This window comes from Salmo salar, chromosome ssa15 (genome assembly GCF_905237065.1).
Source record: "Salmo salar chromosome ssa15, Ssal_v3.1, whole genome shotgun sequence".
Lineage (NCBI taxonomy): Eukaryota > Metazoa > Chordata > Actinopteri > Salmoniformes > Salmonidae > Salmo > Salmo salar.
In genome coordinates this window covers 77,186,914-77,209,270 of record NC_059456.1, presented here as the reverse complement: position 1 = coordinate 77,209,270, position 22,357 = coordinate 77,186,914, and the positions used below count along the sequence as shown (strand labels likewise).

At 46.5% G+C, this 22,357-nt stretch overlaps 1 protein-coding gene across 8 annotated transcripts in view; it reads right to left on the bottom strand.

Annotated features, from left to right (window-relative positions):
- The window catches only part of LOC106572085 (extracellular sulfatase Sulf-2-like), a 182,218-nt gene that overhangs the window by 10,412 nt on the left and 149,449 nt on the right, over positions 1–22,357 (bottom strand). For 5 of the 8 annotated variants that reach the window (XM_014145901.2, XM_014145907.2, XM_014145905.2 and 2 more), the window contains 6 exons: positions 21,616–21,785; positions 14,950–15,100; positions 14,472–14,647; positions 7,354–7,503; positions 5,858–5,914; positions 2,457–2,592 (listed from right to left, as the gene is read on the bottom strand). In XM_014145901.2, the coding sequence (XP_014001376.1) occupies positions 2,457–2,592; positions 5,858–5,914; positions 7,354–7,503; positions 14,472–14,647; positions 14,950–15,100; positions 21,616–21,785 (840 nt within the window). The remainder of the gene's footprint in view (positions 1–2,456; positions 2,593–5,857; positions 5,915–7,353; positions 7,504–14,471; positions 14,648–14,949; positions 15,101–21,615; positions 21,786–22,357) is intronic. The other 3 variants (XM_014145904.2, XM_014145906.2, XM_014145908.2) reach the window with 1 other exon arrangement.

The window sequence follows — 22,357 nt, the reverse complement described above, 5'->3', positions numbered from 1 at the left end:
GCAGAGAGGAGAGGACCTGTATTTGACAAGATGCTAGTCTCTTCCTCTTCTCATATCTGCTCCCACACCGTCCCATTCGTTCATAATGAACAGGCAGTTACAGTACAGTAGTGTACACAAACAGAGTACCGAGCAGGGCCGCTGCAACTCCGTCTCAATCTAATTATGATACAGAGTCTGTTGACACTTTCTCTGTCAGTGGTTACTTGTGAAATTACAGAGAGAGCTTTCTAATTAACATACTTGATGTCAGATGGGGAAAAAAAGAGTAGACGTGTCAAAGAGGAAATCCAGCAGGATCCAAGAGAGAATAAGAGAGCCGCTGACAGTGAGAAATGACTTTCTACTCCAGAAGAGACAGGAACAAAAAGAAGTGAGAGTGGGGGAGATTGATAGGTTGGATACAGAGACCCCTCAGGAACTTCTGTTCAATGGTCAACGTTGTTAAGATAGATCTAAGAGCTTGAAATTGCAGGTGTGTTTGATCTGACAGCTAAAGAACTGTCACACACACTCCCCCAATGTCTGTCATTAGCGAGGTGGGGGGGGGGTGTTCATGTGTGTGTGTCCTGGGGGGCATAGCTATGGCAACAGACCTGACTCAAAGCCTAATCACCTGAAACACAGCTCTTCAGTTTCAAAGCTTGGTCCTCCTGTCTGTCTGTCATTGGGGACAGAGAGTGATAAAAGCACCTGTCTATCCTGTCTACACCCACTGAGAAACCAACCTGCAGGGTATATTCTCCGCTCCTTCCCTATACCTCTCCAAAAGAACAAATCCCAGCAGCTCACTATCTCTCTACACCAGCAGGTGATCAAGAAGATACAGAGCCATTTTAAATAGAATCTCAGACATACCAATTAACTGATACTTAACGAGGTGAAATGCCAAGAAGAGATGGATGATTGGAAGTGACTTACAGTGCATTCGGAAAGTATTCAGACCCCTTGACTTTGTCCAAATGTTGTTACATTACAGCCTTATTCTAAAATGGATAAAAAATATTTAAAAAATCCCTCATCAATCTTTCTCCTATTCTTCTCTGCAGATCCTCTCAAGCTCTGTCAGGTTGGATGGGGAGCGTCACTGTACAGCTATTTTCAGTTCTCTCCAGAGATGTTCAAATCGGGTTCAAGTCTGGGCTCTGGCTGGGTCACTGAAGGACATTCAGGGACTTGTTCAGAAGCTTCTCCTGCGTTGTCTTGGCTGTGTGCTTAAGGTTGTTGTCCTGTTGGAAGGTGAACCTTTGCCCCAGTCTGAGGTCCTGAGCGCTCTGGAGCAGGTTTTCATCAAGGATCTCTCTGTACTTTGCGCCGTTCATCTTTCCCTCGATCCTGACTAGTCTCCCAGTCCCTGCCGCTTAAAAACATCCCCACAGCATGATGCTGTCACCACCATGCTTCACCGTTAGGGATGGTGCCAGGTTTCTTCCAGATGTGACGCTTGGCATTCAGGCCAAAGAGTTCAATCTTGGTTTCATCAGACCAGAGAATCTTGTTTCTCATGTTTAGAGAGTCCTTTAGGTGCTTTTTGGCAAACTCCAAGCGGGTTGTCATATGACTTTTACTGAAGAGTGGCTTCCGTCTGGCCACTCTACCATAAAGGCCTGATTGGTGGTGCTGCAGAGATGGTTGTCCTTCTGGAAGGTTCTCCTATCTCCACAGGGGAACTCTGGAGCTCCTTCAGAGTGACCATCGGGTTTTTGGTTACCTCCCTGACCAAGGCCCTTTTCCCCCAATTGCTCAGTTTGGCCGGGCAGCCAGCTCTAGCAAGAGTCTTGATGGCTCCAAACTTCTTCCATTTAAGAATGATGGAGGCCACTGTGTTCTTGGGGACCTTCAATGCTGCAGAAATGTTTTGTTACCCTTCTCCAGATCTGTGCCTTGACACAATCCTGTCTCGGAGCTTTACGGACAATTCCTTCAACCTCATGGCTTGGTTTTTGCTCTGACCTGCACTGTCAACTGTGGGACCTTATATAGACAGGTGTGTGCCTTTCCAAATCATGTACAATCAATTGAATTTACCACTGGTGGACTCCAATCAAGGATGATCAATGGAATCAGGATGCACCTGAGCTCTCATAGCAATGGGTCTGAATACTTATGTAAATAAGGTATTTCTGTTTTTTATCTTTAATACATTTGCAAACATTTCTAAAAAACAGTTTTCACTTTGTCATTATGGGGTATTGTATGTAGATTGATGAGGAGTATTTATTTACTTAATCCATTTTATAATAAGGCTGTAACGTAACAAAATATGGAAAAAGTCAAGGGGTCTGAATACTTTCCGAATGCACTGTGTCAACTGTCAAGAGTCTTCATATGTCTTAAGTGTCTTCAGTCTAGAGTGTTATGCTTGTGGATCTGTGAGTCTGAGTGTGTGTGTTACTGGGAATTTGACTGTTAATTCAAGTGTGACCATATAATGTGTGTGTGTGCTGGCTGCCTACCTGTCCCAGCTGTTGGCAGGGTGTCTGGTACTCTGCTCTCTGGCACAAGTCCTTGACCCGCTGGTACTTAGGCAGGAAGTTCTCCTCCTGGGCCACATCCTTCCCTGGAGGCGCATCACGTATGTGGAGCAGCTTCCTGTGAAAACACACACACACACACAGTTATGGAACTATACTGAACAAAAATATAAACGCACCATGTAAAGTGTTGGTCCCATGTTTCATGAGCTGAAATATAAAAGACAGCAGAAATCCCATACGCACAAAAAGCATATTTCTCTCAAATGTTGTGCACAAATTTGTTTACGTCCCTGTTAGTGAGCATTTCTCCTTTGCCAAGATAATCCACCCACCTGATAGGTGTGGCATTTCAAGAAGCTGATTAAACAGCATTGTCATTACACAGGTGCACCTTGTGCTGGGGACAATGAAACGCCACAAAATGTAGTTTTGTTACAAAACACAATGCCACAGATGTCTCAAGTTTGGAGGGAGCATGTAATTGGCTTGCTGACTGAATGAATGTCCACCAGAGCTGTTGACAGATAATTTTATGTTAATTTCTAATGCTAATTTAATTTCTAATGTTCATTTCATTTTAATGTTCATTTCATCACAGTGCATGTCAGAGCAAAAACAAATTCATGAGGTCAAAGGAAGTGTCCGTAGAGCTCCGAGACAGGATTGTGTCGAGGCACAGATCTGGGGAAGGGTACCAAAACATTTATGCAGTATTGAAGGTCCCAAAGAACACAGTGGCCTCCATCCTTCTTCAATGGATTACGTTTGGAACTACCAAGACCCTTCCTAGAGCTGGCCGCCCGGCCAAACAAGCAATTGGGAGAGAAGGGCCTTGGTCAGGGAGGTGACCAAGAACCCGATGGTTACTCAGAGCTCCAGAGTTCCTCTGTAGAGATGGGAGAACCTTCCAGAAGGACAACCTTTGCAGCACTCCACCAATCAGGCCTTTATGGTAGAGGGGCCAGACTGAAGCCACTCTCAGACCATGATTCTCTGGTCTGATCAAACCAAGGTTGAACTCTTTGGCCTGAATGCCAAGCGTCACGTTTGGAGGAAACCTGGCATCATCCCTATTGTGAAGCATGGTGGTGGCAGCATCATGCTGTGGGAATGTTTTTCAGAGGCAGGGACTGGGAGACCAGTCAGGATCGAGGGAAAGATGAACTGAGCAAAGTACAGAGAGATCCTTGATGAAAACCTGCTCCAGAGCACTCAGGACCTCAGACTGGGGCGAAGGTTCCCCTTCCAACTGGAGAACGACCCTAAGCACACAGCTAAGACAGCGCAGGAGTGGCTTTGGGACAAGTCTCTGAATGCCCTTGAGTGGCCCAGCCAGAGCCCGGACTTGAACCCGATCGAACATCTTTGGAGAGAACTGTAAATAGCTGTGCAGCGACGCTCCCCATCTAACCTGACAGAGCTTGAGAGGATCTGCAGAGAAGAATGGGAGAAACTCCCCAAATACAGGTGTGCCAAGCTTGTAGTGTCATACCCAAAAAGACTCGAGGCTGTAATCGCTGCCAAAGGTGCTTCAACAAAGTACTAAGTAAAGGGTCTGAATACTTGTGTAAATGTGATACTTTCCGTTTTTTTTATTTTATACATTGCAAACATTTATACATATTGCAAACATTTCCAAAAACCTGTTTTTGCTTTGTCATTATGGGATATTGTGTGTATATTGATGAGGAAAAAATATACATTTAATCAATTTTAGAATGGCTGAAATGTAAAAAAATGTGGGAAAAGTCAAGGGGTCTGAATACTTTCCGAATGCACTGTACGAATGCACTGTACGAGGGTGTTTTTTTGGTGTTGTGTGCAGTTTCTCTTGCTTTCCTCTGCATCTTTGCATGACAGCTGGTTTGGGGGACTGGGCACTTTTCTAACCTGGGGGGTACACTGTACGTATGCTTGACTGTCTCTGCAGTGCTTCTGACTGAGTTTGGGAGAGGGTTGAGGGCTTATTTTCCTCTGCTTGAATGGGCTGGGTAACAGTCTGTCTTATTGTCACTTGTGCATCAGGCAGTTTCAACGCAGAAAGTGGCCAAAAGTGAAGAAGCCCATGGGGGGAAAAAAGTATTGAATCCATTTCAGAATAAGGCTGTAATGTAACAACATTTGGAAAAAGTCAAAGGTTCTGAATACTTTCCGAATGCACTGTACGTCCAACCGGCCTAACAACCGCAGACCGTGTGTAACCACGCCAGCCAGGACCTCCACATCCGGCTTCTTCACCTGCGGTATCATCTGAGGCCAGCCACCTGGACAGCTGATGAAACTGTGGGTTTGCACAACCGAAGAGTTTCTGCACAAACTGTCAGAAACCGTCTCAGGGAAGCTCATCTGTGTGCTCATCGTCCTCACCAGGGTCTTGACCTGACTGCAGTTCAGCATCGTAACCAACTTCAGTGGGCAAGTGCTCACCTACGATGGCTTCAGGCATGCTGGAGAAGTGTGCTCTTCACGGATTAATCCTGGTTTCAGCGTGTATGGCGTAGTGTGGGCGAGCAGATTGCTGATGTCAACATTGTGAACAGAGTGCCCTATGGTGGTGCTGGGATTATGGTATGGGCAGGCATAAGGTACGGACAACGAAACACATTTTATCGATGGCAATTTGAATGCACAGAGATACCATGACAAGATCCTGAGGCCATTGTTGTGCCATTCATCCGCCACCACCACCTCATGTTTCAGCATGATAATGCACAGCCCCATGTCGCAAGGATCTGTACACAATTCCTGGAAGCTGAACATGTTACAGTTCTTCTATGGCCTGCATATATCCAGCAACTATTGAAGATGAGTGGGACAACATTCCACAGGCCACAATCAACAGCCTGATCAACTCCATGTGAAGGAGATGTGTCGCGCTGCATGAGGCAAATGGTGGTCACACCAGATACTGACTGGTTTTCTGACCAAGCCCCTAGCTTTTTTTTAAGGTATCTGTGACCAACAGATGCATATCTGTATTCCCAGTGAAATCCATAGATTAGGGCCTAATGAATGTATTACAATTGACTGATTTCCTTATATGAACTGGAACTCAGTAAAATCATTGAAATTGTTGCATGTTGCATTTATATTTTTTCAGTGTATATTCACTAGGTTGTTACTGGACGGTCCTAGATGCTAATTAGTCATGACAATATTCTGTAAACCGCAGCTTTGCCTGATTTGGTTTGATATCAAGTATCAGTAGGGTAATATTAAAGGCAAGAAACTCATTAAATAATGAGGCATTGAGACTTCCCTATTCCATACCCTATTACACACAGATGGATGTAACCAGATGACTTAATTGGTACACAGAGACATTAAAATAAACTGCAGTATGGTTATTTAAAACAGTGACATTATTACTTGTGACTCACCCTCTCTCCACCAGGAATGAGTCTCTCCACACCTTCCCCTTCTTGTTCACCTGGAACCTGAGAATCATGAGGGAAAGGACAAATCGATCAGCCATCTCCTTCATTGACCAGGTTCTACATTCAGAACGCAATGTAACGCTTGAGGAAATGAGAATTCCTTCACTCTGTAGAGCAGAAGCCTCCAGTGATTACAAAATGCAACAGGTTGGAAGGGAGATCAAAACCAGCCCTGGGTCAAATTATCTCAAATGAAAATCTATTGATACCACACTTCAGGTGTTCTTTAGGAAAAGGATGGGGGAAAAGAAAGTGATCGAATGTAGAAGAAAAGAAAGTGTGTGGAATAAATTGGTCTCTTGTCCGGGTGCTCTGACCTTCTTCTGGCCGGGTGTTCAGATATGAGTTATCGATCCATCGGCCCCCGCACTGCTCCCTCCCTCTCCCTCCCTTGCCCTTTCTTTCTTTCTCCATCTCTCTTCTTTCATTGCCTTTTCTCTCGGTCTCCATCTCTTTCTTATCTCTGTGAGGGGTATTGGCATCACAGCCAGCAGCAGTGACCCAGCACAGGTCTGCTCTCCTCCATCCCACCCAGTCTCTTGTCCTCCTCTCTTCCAAAAACCCATCCCCACAGCCCCACATCAGGCCAGCGAGCCTCCCAGCCTCCTCTGCCTGCCAGACAATTTAACAGGCTGGCGAGTCCATCTCTCCCTGATTGCAGCTGCAGAGCTGGAAGAGAGAATAGAGAATCCCTCAACACACACACACACACACACACACACACACACACACACACTCACTCACTCACTCACTCACTCACTCACTCACTCACTCACTCACTCACTCACTCACTCACTCACTCACTCACTCACTCACTCACTCACTCACTCACTCACTCACTCACTCACTCACTCACTCACTCACTCACTCACTCACTCACTACACACACACACACACACACACACACACACACACACACACACACACACAATCATCCGCTGGTGAAAGACCTTCACTCGATGGCGTTGGCAGGGAAGCTCCTGTAGTTATTACCACAGGTCCCTGTTGACACATCTTGGAAGAATGGAGAAGGATTATTTCATATTTTCTTTGATTCTTTTTCATTAACGAAAGCAATATCCAAGCTGGGCAGGAGGAAAAGGTGTCGCTGGGATGTGGATGTAATCTCAACGGATGCCATGGTAACCTGGCAGGCCGAGCCAGGTCCAATGATTGGTGCGGTGCCACAGTTTTGAGGAAAACTCATTGGTCAAACCCAGGTGTTAGATTTGGCTCTTGTGCAGTGATTTTAGTAGAGCAGGAACCCTGAGGGAACTCACACCTGTCAGTGGCCTGTGCCAATGTATGACTCACAATAATATAAATCACCTAGAGGATATATAGCTACTTCTATCAGTGATCTATGGCCTGCCAACATACAGAATACAGATATTATATGAGTGTGCCATAAAATATCCATGGGCAGGATGTTTCCCTACCCTTTTGGCTCCATATCCCACCTGTTGACTGGTCTCTCTATGTCCAGCAGCTTGAGGATGGACTTGCCGTCCATGTCAGGAGGGACGTCCATGCCAGCGATGTCCAGGATGGTGGGTGCCAGGTCAATGTTCAGAACCATGTGAGGGTTGCTATGGAGAAGCAGGGAGAGATAAGGGGATAAAGGTCGTTACCAGGCATCGTCAGATGGTATCTGGTCAGTTAAAGTCAGCTGATAAGAGAGAGGGAGAAAGGGGTCTGTGTGGAGAGAGAGACAGAGACAGAGAGAGAGAGAGACAGAGCGAGAGAGAGTAGAGGAGGCAATGGATGATGACAGATCATAACCTTGTGAAGCTGACAAATAACTGCTCCAGAGATCTAGGCAGGAGGGAATATGACCCTCAGGACAGAGAGAGGAAAGGAAGCAGGGGGGGGGTATTTAAGGGTATTTAACCCTTAAGGCGCCAAACCCGAACGAGTGTGCTTGCATACTCCCTCAAAAGGCAGCTTGGAAAGGGGAAAAAAAGCGGCAATAGTGTTTGTCCATTTTGAGACACTGTTTTCCTCAAAAAAGTCAGAATTAATCTAAGATAACTCAAGAAATCTGTCATTAATTCAGCATTTTTTTCAGAGGAGATCTTAGTCAAGCAATTTTACATCTAACTCAGCTGTTTGGTGCAGTATTTCTCAATAAGAAAATGTGCATGAAAAAGAGTTGTCTCTCGTTGAATGACAACAAAGACGTCATTGAAGAATCCCTACTGTTGACCAATCACTGATGAAGGGGAGTAGACTTCAGCTACTGACTTTGGCTTGCCTCTAGAAAAATGTACGTGTGCCCGAGCAGCAGAAAAACACAGTTACAGAAGTCCAAAATGAACAAAAACATCACAAAATGTTTCGGCTGGGTAGCATGCGGACGCCTTTAGGCCCTCTCCCCCCTCCCTAAATCTTCCCCCCACTCCATCCACTTTTTCACTAACTGAGAAATCCCATGATCTCCTCGTGAAACGGCTTTTGCTGTCGTAATCTGCTTTTCCAGGGAACAGAGTGCAGAGACACCCTGCCAGTGGTAAACAACACTAATGCCCAAAACCTTGTGTCAGACTAAGGGTAGGAGAGAAAATGAGAGGAGAGAAGGGGAGAGGAGAGGAGAGGAAGGAGAGCCAGAGGATTGGAGAGAGGTGGGTCCAGGTTGAAGCTGGGGTAGGGTGATGACATAGAGCAGGAGCACAGAGGGACATGGGTAATGGTCTGAGTGACCTGTCCTCTGGCTCTACAGGACTTAGCACAGAGTGGTGATGATAAACCGACTATCTAAATCAGAGGTGTCGAATCCGTTTGATTAAAAAATATACTTTAAAATGACTAAAACCAAATGTAAACTGTGTAGAAACGATAATGAACCTACGTTGACAGTTTCTTGACCGTGTCCAGCTTATTAATAATCACCCAAATGAAAGCTAGACAGTCAAGGATCATAGAAAATAAAAACGATGGATAGAGAACTATTTTTTGCTAATTTTGACAGCAAGAAAATATAACCAATTTTGAGCACGGCCATCCGGACCTCGTTGAAGACTGAATGGCAAAATGAGTTTGACACCCCTGATCTAAATCATCCAAGCTGGATCAGTACTGGGTCTGGAGAAACAAATGAGATCTGTCTCGGTCCGTCTGTCTCGGTCCGTCTGTCTCGGTCCGTCTGTGTCTGTCTGTCTGTCTGTCGGTATGTCTCTGTCGGTATGTCTCTGTCGGTCGGTTTGTCAGTCTGTCTGTCTCTATTGGTTGGTCTGTCTGTCTATATTGCTTGGTCTGTCTGTCTATATCGGTTGGTCTGTCTGTCTCTATTGGTCTGTCTGTCTGTCTGTCTGTCTGTCTGTCTGTCTGTCTGTCTGTCTGTCTGTCTGTCTGTCTGTCTGTCTGTCTGTGTGTCAGTCGGTCGTCTCTGTCTCTGACGGACTGTCTGTCTCTATCGATCTGTCTGTCTCTATCGATCTGTCTGTCTATTGATCTGTCTGTCTCTATCGGTCTGTCTGTCTGTCTGTCTGTCTGTCTGTCTGTCTGTCTGTCTGTCTGTCTGTCTGTCTGTCTGTGTTGGTCGGTCTGCCTCTGTCAGTCAGTCTGTCTGTCTGTCCGTCTCTGTCGGTCAGTCTCTGTCGGTCCGTCTCTGTTGGTCTGTCTGTCTGTCTCTGTCGGTCTCTGTCAGTCCGTCTTTGTCAGTCTGTCTCTGGCGGTCTGTCTCTGGCAGTCTGTCTGTCTCTGTCAGTCTGTCTGTCTGTCTCTGTCGGTCTGTTTGTCTGTCTCTATCGGTGTGTCTGTCTGTCTGTCTCTATCGGTCTGTCTGTCTTTGTCTGTCTGACTGTCTGTATGTCTGTCTCTGTTGGTCTGTCTGTCTGTCTCTGTCGGTCGGTCTGTCTGTCTGTTTGTCTGTCTCTGTCGGTCTGTCTGTCTGTCTGTCGATCCGTCGGTCTGTCTCTGTCGGTCGGTCTGTCTATCTCTGTCAGTCTGTCTGTCGGTCTATCTGTCTCTATCGGTCTGTCTGTCTCTATTCGTCTGTCTGTCTATCGGTTTGTCTGTCTGTCTGTCTGTCTCTGTAGGTCTGTCTGTCTGTTTCTGTCGACCTGTCTGTCTGTCTCTGTCAGTCGGTCGGTCTCCGTCGGTCAGTCGGTCTGTCTTTCTCTGTCGGTCAGTCTGTCTATTTCTGTTGGTCGGTCTGCTGTGTTTCTGTCTATCTGTCTCTGTCGGTCGGTTTGTCTGTCGGTCTATCTGTCGGTCGGTCGGTCTGTCTGTCTGTCTGTCTCTGTCTGTCTGTCTTTCTGTCTGTCTCTGTTGGTCAGTTTGTCTGTCTGTCTCTGTTGGTCAGTCGGTTTGTATGTCTCTGTCGGTCGGTTTGTCTGTCGGTCTGTCTGTCTGTCTGTCTGTCTGTCTGTCTGTCTGTCTGTCTGTCTGTCTGTCTGTCTGTCTGTCTGTCTGTCTGTCTGTCTGTCTGTCTGTCTGTCTGTCTCTGTCTGTCTCTGTCTTTCTGTCTGTCTCTGTTGGTCAGTTTGTCTGTCTGTCTCTGTTGGTCGATCTGTATGTATGTCTCTGTTGGTCGGTCTGTATGTATGTCTCTGTCGGTCAGTCTATCTGTCTCTGTCGGTCGGTCTATCTGTCTCTGTCGGTCGGTCTATCTGTCTCTGTCGGTCGGTCTATCTGTCTCTGTCGGTCGGTCTATCTGTCTCTGTCGGTCGGTCTGTATGTCTCTGTCGGTCGGTCTATCTGTCTCTGTCGGTCGGTCTATCTGTCTCTGTCGGTCGGTCTGTATGTCTCTGTTGGTCGTTCTGTATGTATGTCTCTGTCGGTCCGTCTGTCTCTATCGGTCTGTCTGTCTCTATCGGTCTGTCTGTCTCTATCGGTCTGTCTGTCTCTGTCTGTCTGTCTGTCTGTCTGTCTGTCTGTCTGTCTGTCTGTCTGTCTGTCTGTCTGTCTGTCTGTCTGTCTGTCGGTCTGTCTGTGTTGGTCGGTCTGCCTCTGTCAGTCAGTCTGTCTGTCCGTCTCTGTGGGTCAGTCTCTGTCGGTCCGTCTCTGTTGGTCTGTCTCTGTCGGTCTGTCTCTCTCTGTTGGTCTGGCTCTCTCTGTTGGTCTGTCTGTCTGTCTCTGTCGGTCTCTGTCAGTCTGTCTTTGTCAGTCTGTCTCTGGCGGTCTGTCTCTGGCGGTCTATCTGTCTCTGTCGGTCGGTCTATCTGTCTCTGTCGGTCGGTCTATCTGTCTCTGTCGGTCGGTCTGTATGTCTCTGTCGGTCGGTCTATCTGTCTCTGTCGGTCGGTCTATCTGTCTCTGTCGGTCGGTCTGTATGTCTCTGTTGGTCGTTCTGTATGTATGTCTCTGTCGGTCCGTCTGTCTCTATCGGTCTGTCTGTCTCTATCGGTCTGTCTGTCTCTATCGGTCTGTCTGTCTCTGTCTGTCTGTCTGTCTGTCTGTCTGTCTGTCTGTCTGTCTGTCTGTCTGTCTGTCTGTCTGTCTGTCTGTCTGTCTGTCTGTCGGTCTGTCTGTGTTGGTCGGTCTGCCTCTGTCAGTCAGTCTGTCTGTCCGTCTCTGTCGGTCAGTCTCTGTCGGTCCGTCTCTGTTGGTCTGTCTCTGTCGGTCTGTCTCTCTCTGTTGGTCTGGCTCTCTCTGTTGGTCTGTCTGTCTGTCTCTGTCGGTCTCTGTCAGTCTGTCTTTGTCAGTCTGTCTCTGGCGGTCTGTCTCTGGCGGTCTGTCTGTCTCTGTCAGTCTGTCTGTCTGTCTCTGTCGGTCTGTTTGTCTGTCTCTATCTGTGTGTCTGTCTGTCTCTCTATCGGTCTGTCTGTCTTTGTCTGTCTGACTGTCTGTATGTCTGTCTCTGTTGGTCTGTCTGTCTGTCTGTCTGTCTGTCTCTGTCGGTCTGTCTCTGTCGGTCGGTCTGTCTGTCTGTTTGTCTGTCTCTGTCGGTCTGTCTGTCTGTCGATCCGTCGGTCTGTCTCTGTCGGTCGGTCGGTCTGTCTATCTCTGTCAGTCTGTCTGTCGGTCTATCTGTCTCTATCGGTCTGTCTGTCTCTATTCGTCTGTCTGTCTATCGGTTTGTCTGTCTGTCTGTCTGTCTCTGTAGGTCTGTCTGTCTGTTTCTGTCGACCTGTCTGTCTGTCTCTGTCAGTCGGTCGGTCTCCGTCGGTCAGTCGGTCTGTCTTTCTCTGTCGGTCAGTCTGTCTATTTCTGTTGGTCGGTCTGCTGTGTTTCTGTCTATCTGTCTCTGTCGGTCGGTTTGTCTGTCGGTCTATCTGTCGGTCGGTCGGTCTGTCTGTCTGTCTGTCTCTGTCTGTCTGTCTTTCTGTCTGTCTCTGTTGGTCAGTTTGTCTGTCTGTCTCTGTTGGTCAGTCGGTTTGTATGTCTCTGTCGGTCGGTCTGTATGTCTCTGTTGGTCGATCTGTATGTATGTCTCTGTTGGTCGGTCTGTATGTATGTCTCTGTCGGTCGGTCTATCTGTCTCTGTCGGTCGGTCTATCTGTCTCTGTCGGTCGGTCTATCTGTCTCTGTCGGTCGGTCTATCTGTCTCTGTCGGTCGGTCTGTATGTCTCTGTCGGTCGGTCTATCTGTCTCTGTCGGTCGGTCTATCTGTCTCTGTCGGTCGGTCTATCTGTCTCTGTCGGTCGGTCTGTATGTCTCTGTTGGTCGGTCTGTATGTATGTCTCTGTCGGTCCGTCTGTCTCTATCGGTCTGTCTGTCTGTCTCTATCGGTCTGTCTGTCTGTCTGTCTGTCTGTCTGTCTGTCTGTCTGTCTGTCTGTCTGTCTGTCTGTCTGTCTGTCTGTCTGTCTGTCTGTGTTGGTCGGTCTGCCTCTGTCAGTCAGTCTGTCTGTCTGTCCGTCTCTGTCGGTCAGTCTCTGTCGGTCCGTCTCTGTTGGTCTGTCTCTCTCTGTTGGTCTGGCTCTCTCTGTTGGTCTGTCTGTCTGTCTCTGTCGGTCTCTGTCAGTCTGTCTTTGTCAGTCTGTCTCTGGCGGTCTGTCTCTGGCGGTCTGTCTGTCTCTGTCAGTCTGTCTGTCTGTCTCTGTCGGTCTGTTTGTCAGTCTCTATCGGTGTGTCTGTCTGTCTGTCTGTCTCTATCGGTCTGTCTGTCTTTGTCTGTCTGACTGTCTGTATGTCTGTCTCTGTTGGTCTGTCTGTCTGTCTGTCTCTGTCGGTCTGTCTCTGTCGGTCGGTCTGTGTGTCTGTTTGTCTGTCTCTGTCGGTCTGTCTGTCTGTCGATCCGTCGGTCTGTCTCTGTCGGTCGGTCTGTCTATCTCTGTCAGTCTGTCTGTCGGTCTATCTGTCTCTATCGGTCTGTCTGTCTCTATTCGTCTGTCTGTCTATCGGTTTGTCTGTCTGTCTGTCTGTCTCTGTAGGTCTGTCTGTCTGTTTCTGTCGACCTGTCTGTCTGTCTTTGTCAGTCGGTCGGTCTCCGTCGGTCAGTCGGTCTGTCTTTCTCTGTCGGTCAGTCTGTCTATTTCTGTTGGTCGGTCTGCTGTGTTTCTGTCTATCTGTCTCTGTCGGTCGGTTTGTCTGTCGGTCTATCTGTCGGTCGGTCGGTCTGTCTGTCTGTCTGTCTGTCTCTGTCTGTCTGTCTGTCTGTCTTTCTGTCTGTCTCTGTTGGTCAGTTTGTCTGTCTGTCTCTGTTGGTCAGTCGGTTTGTATGTCTCTGTCGGTCAGTCTATCTGTCTCTGTCGGTCGGTCTGTATGTCTCTGTTGGTCGATCTGTATGTATGTCTCTGTTGGTCGGTCTGTATGTATGTCTCTGTCGGTCGGTCTATCTGTCTCTGTCGGTCGGTCTATCTGTCTCTGTCGGTCGGTCTATCTGTCTCTGTCGGTCGGTCTATCTGTCTCTGTCGGTCGGTCTGTATGTCTCTGTCGGTCGGTCTATCTGTCTCTGTCGGTCGGTCTATCTGTCTCTGTCGGTCGGTCTGTATGTCTCTGTCGGTCCGTCTGTCTCTGTCGGTCTATCTGTGTCTGTCGGTCGGTCTGTATGTCTCTGTTGGTCGGTCTGTATGTATGTCTCTGTCGGTCCGTCTGTCTCTGTCGGGTCTGTCTGTCGGTCTCTGTCGGTCAGTCGGTTGGACTGTCTCTGTCTGTCTGTCTGTCTGTCTGTCTGTCTGTCTGTCTGTCTGTCTGTCTGTCTGTCTGTCTGTCTGTCTGTCTGTCTGTCTGTCTGTCTGTCTCTTTCGGTTTGTCTGTCTGTCTCTGTCGGTCGGTCTCTGTCCGTCTGTCTGTCTGTCTGTCTCTGTCAGTCTCTGTCTGTCTGTTGATCGGGTCTTTGTCTTTTTGTCTGTCGGTCAGTCTCTGTCTGTCTGTTGGTCTCTGTCGGTCTCTGTCTGTCAGTCTCTGTCTGTCGCTGTCTGTCTGTCGGTCGGTCGGTCAGTCTCTGTCTGTCTGTCAGTCTCTGTCTGTCGGTCTTTCAGTGATCTTATGGAGTCATAAGGGGGGTAGATCAGCTATATAGAGGATTCAGAGGATTTGTATTTATACATTTGACTTAATATATGTATGGATGTAAGGTTCAGTCCCACAGGGGTTAAGTCATCCACTGTAGCCATCCGAGTAAAGATAATACAGCCATACCACACACTCACCCCCACCTCACACACACTTACATGGCTCCTGCCTCCACGTTGGGCCCTCGGATGTAGAAGGGAACTCGGATGTCAAACTCATAGGGCATGGACTTGCCCTTGACCAGTCCAAACTGACCAACGTGGTAGCCATGGTCAGCTGTGTAGATGATATACGTGTTGTCCAGTTCTCCAGTCTCAGCCAACATGTTATACACCTAGAACACAGAGCAGATATCTTCCAAACCTGTCTCAATAAACAATGGGGTGTGTGTGTATCCTCTTCTAGGGCCATGGAAAGGTACAGATGAAAAAGACATTGAAGGAATGATATATAACATATATGTCAGTTAGCAGACGCTTTTATCCAAAGTGACTTACAGTCATGCGTGCATACATTGTAGTATGGGTGGCCCCGGGAATCGAACTCACTATCCTGGTGTTGCAAGCGCCATGCTCTACCAACTGAGCCATACAGGATCCCTTGGAGGGGTGCAGGTAGGGGGCGCTCTAAGCTCACCTTCTCCACGCTGTCATCCACAGAGAGCAGGGTCTGCAGCCTCTTCCTCTGTAGCATGTTGGTGAACTCCATGTGGATGGGCTTCATAGCCCCAGTGTAACGCATGATCCAGTGCTTGTCTGGGTTCGGAGCATAGTTGTAGCTGGGAGTGCTGAGAGAAGAGACCGGGGAAGTGTTCAGAGAAGTTAAGTGTCATCGTATTGACATTGACAAAGTGTCTTTGAAAAGTTTTTGACTTCGTACCCCTTGAGTTTTAATTAAGCTTTAGGTGCTTAAAGAGTAGCCTACCATGAGTGGCACAAAGTCTCTGCCATAATTAACTATTGTCCCAAGCACAGCATTAAAGGGTCATGGATGCCAGGTAGGCAATTCCATTGTTCTGATTGTTGATGTGTTAATAAAGAAAGCTTACAGTGCTTTCGGAAAAGTATTCAGACCCCATGAATTTCTCCACATTTTGTTATGTTACAGCCTTATTCTAAATTTTTTATTTTTTATTTTCTCAATCTACACACAATACCCCATAATGACAAAGCAAAAAATGTTTTTTAGACATTTTTGCAAATGTAAAAAAAGAAAAACTGAAATAGTACATTTACATACAGTACCAGTCAAAAGTTTTAGAACACCCGCTCTCTCAAGGGTTTTTCTTTATTTGTACAATTTTCTACATTGTAGAATAATAGTGAAGACATCAAAACTATGAAATAACACATATGGAATCATGTAGTAACCAAAAAAGTGTTTAACAAATCAAAATAGATTTTATATTTGAGATTCTTCAAATAGCCACCCTTTGCCTTGATGACAGCTTTGCATACTCTTGGCATTCTCTCAACCAGCTTCATGAGGGAGTCACCTGGAATGCATTTCAATTAACAGGGGTGCCTTCTTAAAAGTTAATTTGTGGAATTTCTTTCCTTCTTAATGCGTTTGAGCCAATCAGTTGTGTTGTGACAAGGTAGGGGTTGTATACAGAAGATAGCCCTCAAGGCAAAGTGTGGCTATTTGAAGAATCTCAAATATAAAATATCTCCCTGTACATTGCACACAGTCTGTCCATGGCTACCACTAGCTCTGTGGTTTGGCTAAGCAGCTTTGATAGCTGGGTCAATCCACTAATTTGCTACCTTTTGAGAAGTTTAACTTGGTCAAAAAGAAAACGTTTGATTTCACCTAATTTGAACATTGTCATAAAGAGCAAATGTGCAACAATCCTATGTTCCATCTCAAGTGACAAATAAAGTAACAAGGTTGACTGTAAGAGGGATTGAAGGGGAATTGAAGGGGAATTGAAGGGGAATTGAAGGGGAATTGAAGCTTGTTGTGTGCAACAGGGAGTGGCAATTAAATGCAAGCTTCACAAGAACAAATGAAATTGTTAAAACATTTCTAGCCTGTCTATCTGTGGGTAACAGGGTTGACGTGTTATGCTCGACCAGCTCAGTTTTCACCATAAAACACCAGAAAATGGCCCAAATTAAATAATGTATATAATTAATAGAATTGTTTTACCTTTTTTTGCAAAAAGTTCTAAAAAACGGTTTTCGCTTTGTCATTATGGGTTATTGTGTGTATATTGATAAGTAAAAAAATGAATGTAATCCATTTTAGAATAAGGCTGTAACGTAACAAAATGTGGGAAAAATCAAGGAGTCTAAATACTTTTAGAATGCACTCTATATTGTACAGAAGACAAATGTTTACAGTGAAAAATGTCTATACATGCATGGCTGCTTTGGGGTAAAAATATGGTTAGCTGGGAATGTGTGTGTGTGTGCCTGTGTGAGCCAGGAGAGTAATTCTATAATATATCAGGACAGTGGGAGGATGGGGATGTATTCTAAGACAGGACTGCTCTGTGTAATTGGGGCTGGTGGCTGGTCATTGGTTTAATTAAAAAAAACTGGCTTGCCTTTTGGCACACAGAGAGATGAGGCTCCTGTGAGTTGTGCAGAGGGAGGATGTTGTGTGTGTGTGTGATTAATGACTAGGAGCAAAGACATTCATTACTTTGCCCTGCGCATTCACACACACACGCACGCACGCACACATACACACACACACACACACACACACACACACACACGCACGCACGCACGCACGCACACACACACGCACACACGCACACACAGCAGAAAACGACAAGGCGAGGGATATCACCACCATCTGAATTATCTCTAGAAAACAAATGGCTCTTATCATGTGATTGAGTTGCTCCCCTCCACTTTCAACGGTTCTCTCATCTCACCCTGCCTCCCTATCCCTGTTGCTTTCTCTCTCTTTTCTTTCTCTCCCTGTATTTTGCACACAGACTGTCCATGGCTACCACTAGCTCTGTGCTGTGCCTTTGATAGCTGGGTCGATCCACTAATTCGCTACCTTTTGAGAAGTTTAACTTGCTCAAAAAGAAAACGTTTGATTTCACCTAATTTGAACATTGTCATAAAGAGCAAATGTACAACAATCCTATGTTCCATCTCAAGTGACAAATAAAGTAACAAGGTTGACTGTAAGAGGGATTGAAGGGGAATTGAAGGGGAATTGAAGCTTGTTGTGTGCAACAGGGAGTGGCAATTAAATGCAAGCTTCACAAAAACAAATGAAATTGTTAAAACATTTCTAGCCTGTCTATCTGTGGGTAACAGGTTTGATGTGTTATGCTCGACCAGCTCAGTTTTCACCGTAAAACACCAGAAAATGGCCCAAAAGTATAGAACCAACTCACCTGTTTTTACACTATGATTTGACTATTAGATGTTCAATCTTTCTTTTGAAAGAAAATATAAAAAAAAAAAAATACTTTAACCATATTAAAATGAGAGTGTAGTTCACGTAACAGGGTTGACCTTAATATGAGGGACAGACTTAAATGAAACACTAATCACATTAAATAAATCATCTTCAGAAATGACTTTGTCAAAGCAACAAAATAACTAGGGCTTTACAATGATTGTGAAACTTGGAGAAAGTTTTTGGGAAAAAGAAAGTGGGTTAAAATCTTCCTAGAACTGACACAGGGTGGGCGGAGGGACAGCCAAAATGCAGAATTTTAGCACTTTAGCAAGCCTTTTCATATTCAAAATCAGATTTATTGAATTCTCCATGTGGCCTATATTAATTAAAGGGCACTTAATTTAACATAACCTTTTAAAATCCAATATTGGTGCAGAATTTCTACTTAAAATATAAAAGGGACACAAAAGGCATTTATTTTGTGGAAAGACCCAGCTGTGAGTGTGGGCAAGCTGTGCAACACAGTTAGAATGGATCAGCTGCATTTGTTTATCTCCGGTTTAGAGTAAAATGTCCTCTCTAAACTCTAGATTTCCCTCCCTTCCACTCTCCTTTTCTCTCTCTCCTTCACCATGCAGGGTCTCCACTTTATTGGACAATGTGTAATCCGTTCAATTCTCGCAGGTCTCTCTCACGTCTAAGACTCCCAGCTGCTTCTAAACCACTAAGCTATCTCCACTTAAAAGGGGAGAAAAAAATCTGATTGTTGGGGTCAGGGACAATCACCACTGGGTCTCAAAGGCAATCAACCGTTTTTCCTCTCCCCCACACAGAACAACTTCCAATAACCGAGTGGAAGTCGGAATTGCACAGAGGATGGAAAAGCGAGGAATTTCATGGTTGGAGATTGGAGGCGATAGGGGGCATAGAGGGCTTGTGACACCATGGCTTGATGGAAGCTACAGGGGAAGGTGAGTGGAGGAGGTGCAAATAGAAGGGGGATTTGATTTGACTACGTAGGGGGCAAAAAGGTCTTTGATGGAGGGAGGAAGTGAGGGGGAGTGGTTAAGAGGAGGTTTCCATGGTGCAGGGAGGTAATTACTGGGAGGAAAATGATGCTAGCTTTGTAGCTAAGCAGGGCTAACTGAACAGGGGCACAGAGGAATTTGACATGGTGGATTATTGGGGTAACTATAGGGAGGCCAAGGGTGTTCTGATGAATTCATGAAAGTCAAGGAGGGGTTCTTTGAAGGGGTTCTTAGGGTTGAGCAAACAGTCTGGACCACAGGGACAGAACACAAGGTGTTACAGGAGAGAGCAGAGTTGGTGTGAAAAATCCCTGTGAGTTAGAGAGAGCCCAAACTAAAAACGTAGTCCTGTAAAAAGTGAAAAGTTCCTCAGAGAGCGGTAAAGGGGAGAACAGGCCGTCAGCGTGATTGAAACAGAGAAAATAAAAGCCCTCTACAGAGGAGACAGCAAGAGTACTGAGGCAATTAAAAAATAAACACCACCACATAAAATAACACTCCACTAAGCAAGCCAGAGTGGCATTAGAGCGGGCTCAGCTGACACTCCAACTAATGGGTTTGTACTGTTAGAGGGGACAGATGAGAGGAACACTAGGCTCTGGAGTGAGAGGTCCTATCAGGACTATATCAGGACTATAAAGACCATCAGAGGGAGAGAGAGAGAGGGGTACTTATGAAACTGTGATTAAAAGAACGTCAGGACATTTAAAGCCATTAGGACAAGAATAATCCATTCTTGGATCTGTACAGGTTATATGGACCGCTGCTTGCTTGTTGTTCCCTGCTCATCACGACCACGGACTAACAACAACCTGCCAAACACTCAATGATCTTTCTCTTTACTTTCTCTCTTTGTCACCATTTATCTTATATCCCTATTGTTTTCCTCATTCCTTTCGCTCACCTTCTCTCTCCCCCCGTTTCTTTCTTTCTATCCATCACCTCACTCTGTTTCCCCCTTCCTTTTTTCCAGTCTCTTCTCCACCCTCCCATCGTTCCTCTCTCTCTCCCTTGCATTAGCCTGATGAAGCCCCCTGACTGTTTATCCGTTATGTATCGGAGGGCATGCCTGTTTGTTTTGTCCTACATGCAGTGTAGACGTGACTTTCTACAGGAAGCAGGAATCAGCCATCACCTCTCCCCTTCTCCCCCTCCTCTCCCAGCCCGTTCCACCCTCCACCCATCACAGTGTAATCTCCCAGCAGGCCCAGTCAGGGACCGACAGGCAGTGAAATCAGCCAGTGCCATCTCTGACAGTGTACATGATATGTGCATCACTGCCTTCATTTACCATCAGCCCAGAGCTACAGAGGGAAGGCCACAGAGGGTGAGAGGAGGAGATGAGGGGAAAAGTTTGCCATTATCAGAGAGAGAGCGAGCGAGAGAGATAGCAGGGAACAGGGTGCACCTGAGGGGTGAGGGAGAGGGTGAGTAGGTGCGAGAAAGCAGCCTCCCATCCCAGCTACAGGCTTTCAGGGGTCAAATTACAACAGCGACACATGCCAACAGGCTGTGTAGTGTAGTGTTGTGTCCAGGCAGGGCTGTTGGATACAGCTCTCTACAGTGTGCCCAGTTCAGATGCAGCACTGCTGGGTGCCTCAGACACGATACAGCGATCACAGCCACTACAAGCTGATTGTGCCTCATGGGATGCCTCTAAATCTAAAGCACAGAGCAGTGATACAATGTGTGTTGATGTGTGCATTCGTGTGTGTTTGTTTGTATGCTTGTGTTTCAGTGTTAAATAAAGTGAACAAGTATTTGTTCAGAGGCAGGAGAGAGAGCCCACAGAGCGCACGCGCACGCGCACACACACACACACACACACACACACACACACACACACACACACACACACACACACACACACACACACACACACACACATACACACACACACACACACACACACACACAACCCAGCATGGCTGGGAATGGCACCGACAAGCCCTGATGGATATGCCTGCAATGAGAGTACTGCTGTGTGCAAAGATGGAGGGAGGGTGTAGAAAACCCTTACAGTTGCCCATGAGTACTTCTCAGGGCCCTCTCTTACCCTCTCTCAGAGACACAACTTTAAGAAACGTTATTACCCCGAAGAGAGTTGAGGTACTGGGGGGGATGGGCTTTCTATTGTTCACAGACACTCTGCCCCCCCAACGTTCACACCCCTGCTCCTGGAACACTCGGTTGCTAGGGCCAACCGGAATCACATGACCTAGTCAGCCAGTCAGAGGCTCTACCTGGAAGCAGCAAAAACGCCTCTGCCTCTCAGCTCTTTAGTGGTTTCCAGCAGGGCAGGTTGAGACGACCTCTAAAAAAACTCCTGTCCTTCACCTCAACTCACATCTTGACCCCAACCGTGTGTTAGTGCGTCACTGACCATAAAACCACTTCCACAGCTACTAGTCTCCTCTTCCTGTTTGCCGTTTGTGGTAATAAAATGTGGATTGTATCTTAACCGCGACGCCGGGACAGTTGAACCTATATCTAAACTGGCATCTCTATCGGAGTCCGCTCTTTTTCAGAGGGAAAGAGGGAAGGGGAGAGGGAAAGAGAGAGCGGGAGAGAGTGAGTGAGAGAATGAGAGAGAATACAGTGCTCACTGGAGCCAATAACTGCTTTCCCTTGAAGATCCGGAGAAAAGGAGAGAACTGAAAATACTGCTTTCTCTTGGAATCATATATATTTCTCGACATTACTCATTGACGCAAGATACCTTGTTTTATACCCGATAGCCTCACATTTAAGCCGCCATTCCATGAAAACATCACTGCATAAAACGTTAATGTTATTGCTTTTGGAAGTGGAGGAGTCAGAATGATGTTGTTCGCTTACACAGTAAAGTCACTTCATTGTTCGTGCATCTGTGCAAGCTTGCACGTGCGTTCCAGACACTCACATGTGCTGGGATGCGTTGGGGAAGGCAGTGCTGTACTGCGGTGCTGAGTCTTCCGGCCCGTGTGGGGCAGCGTGGCTCATCACCATCATCACTGGCCGGTGTGGGTATATCCTCTTAGAGGAACGGAAGTAGTTGATGCTGTCCTCTGTGATGAGATCCGTAAAGTAGTCCTGCAAGAAGATGAAATATTGATTTAACATCCTCACAACGAAAGGGGACATCAGTAAATACACTTTCCACAAAGGTCTGTTTATCAGCTGGACTCTCTTAAACAGATTCTTGCGAGTCACCACATGCTAGCTCTCTCAGTAACCGAAAGATTGCTGGATCGATTCCCCGAGCTGACAAGGTAAAAATCTGTCTTTCTGCTCCGTTAACCCACTGTTCCCCGGGGCACCGAAGACGTGGATGTCAATTAAGGCGGCCCTTGGCACCTCTGATTCAGAGGGGTTGGGTTAAATGCGGAAGACACATTTCAGTTGAACGCATTCAGTTGTACAACTGACCTGGTATCCCCCTTTCCCTTTCCTTTCCTTTCCTTTCCAGGACAATGTTTCATCCAACACTTCAGATGGGTAACTAACATACTATTGCAGGAAATAGCCTCTTCAGAGAGGTCTCTTCCTCGATTAATACATGAGAACGGAGACTGAAGGAATGACAAGGAGAAGGTTCCAGATGGTGCTCTGAGAACAAGCCAAGGGGAATATACAGTCAGTGTTCCACACTCCTCTTTTCCTCT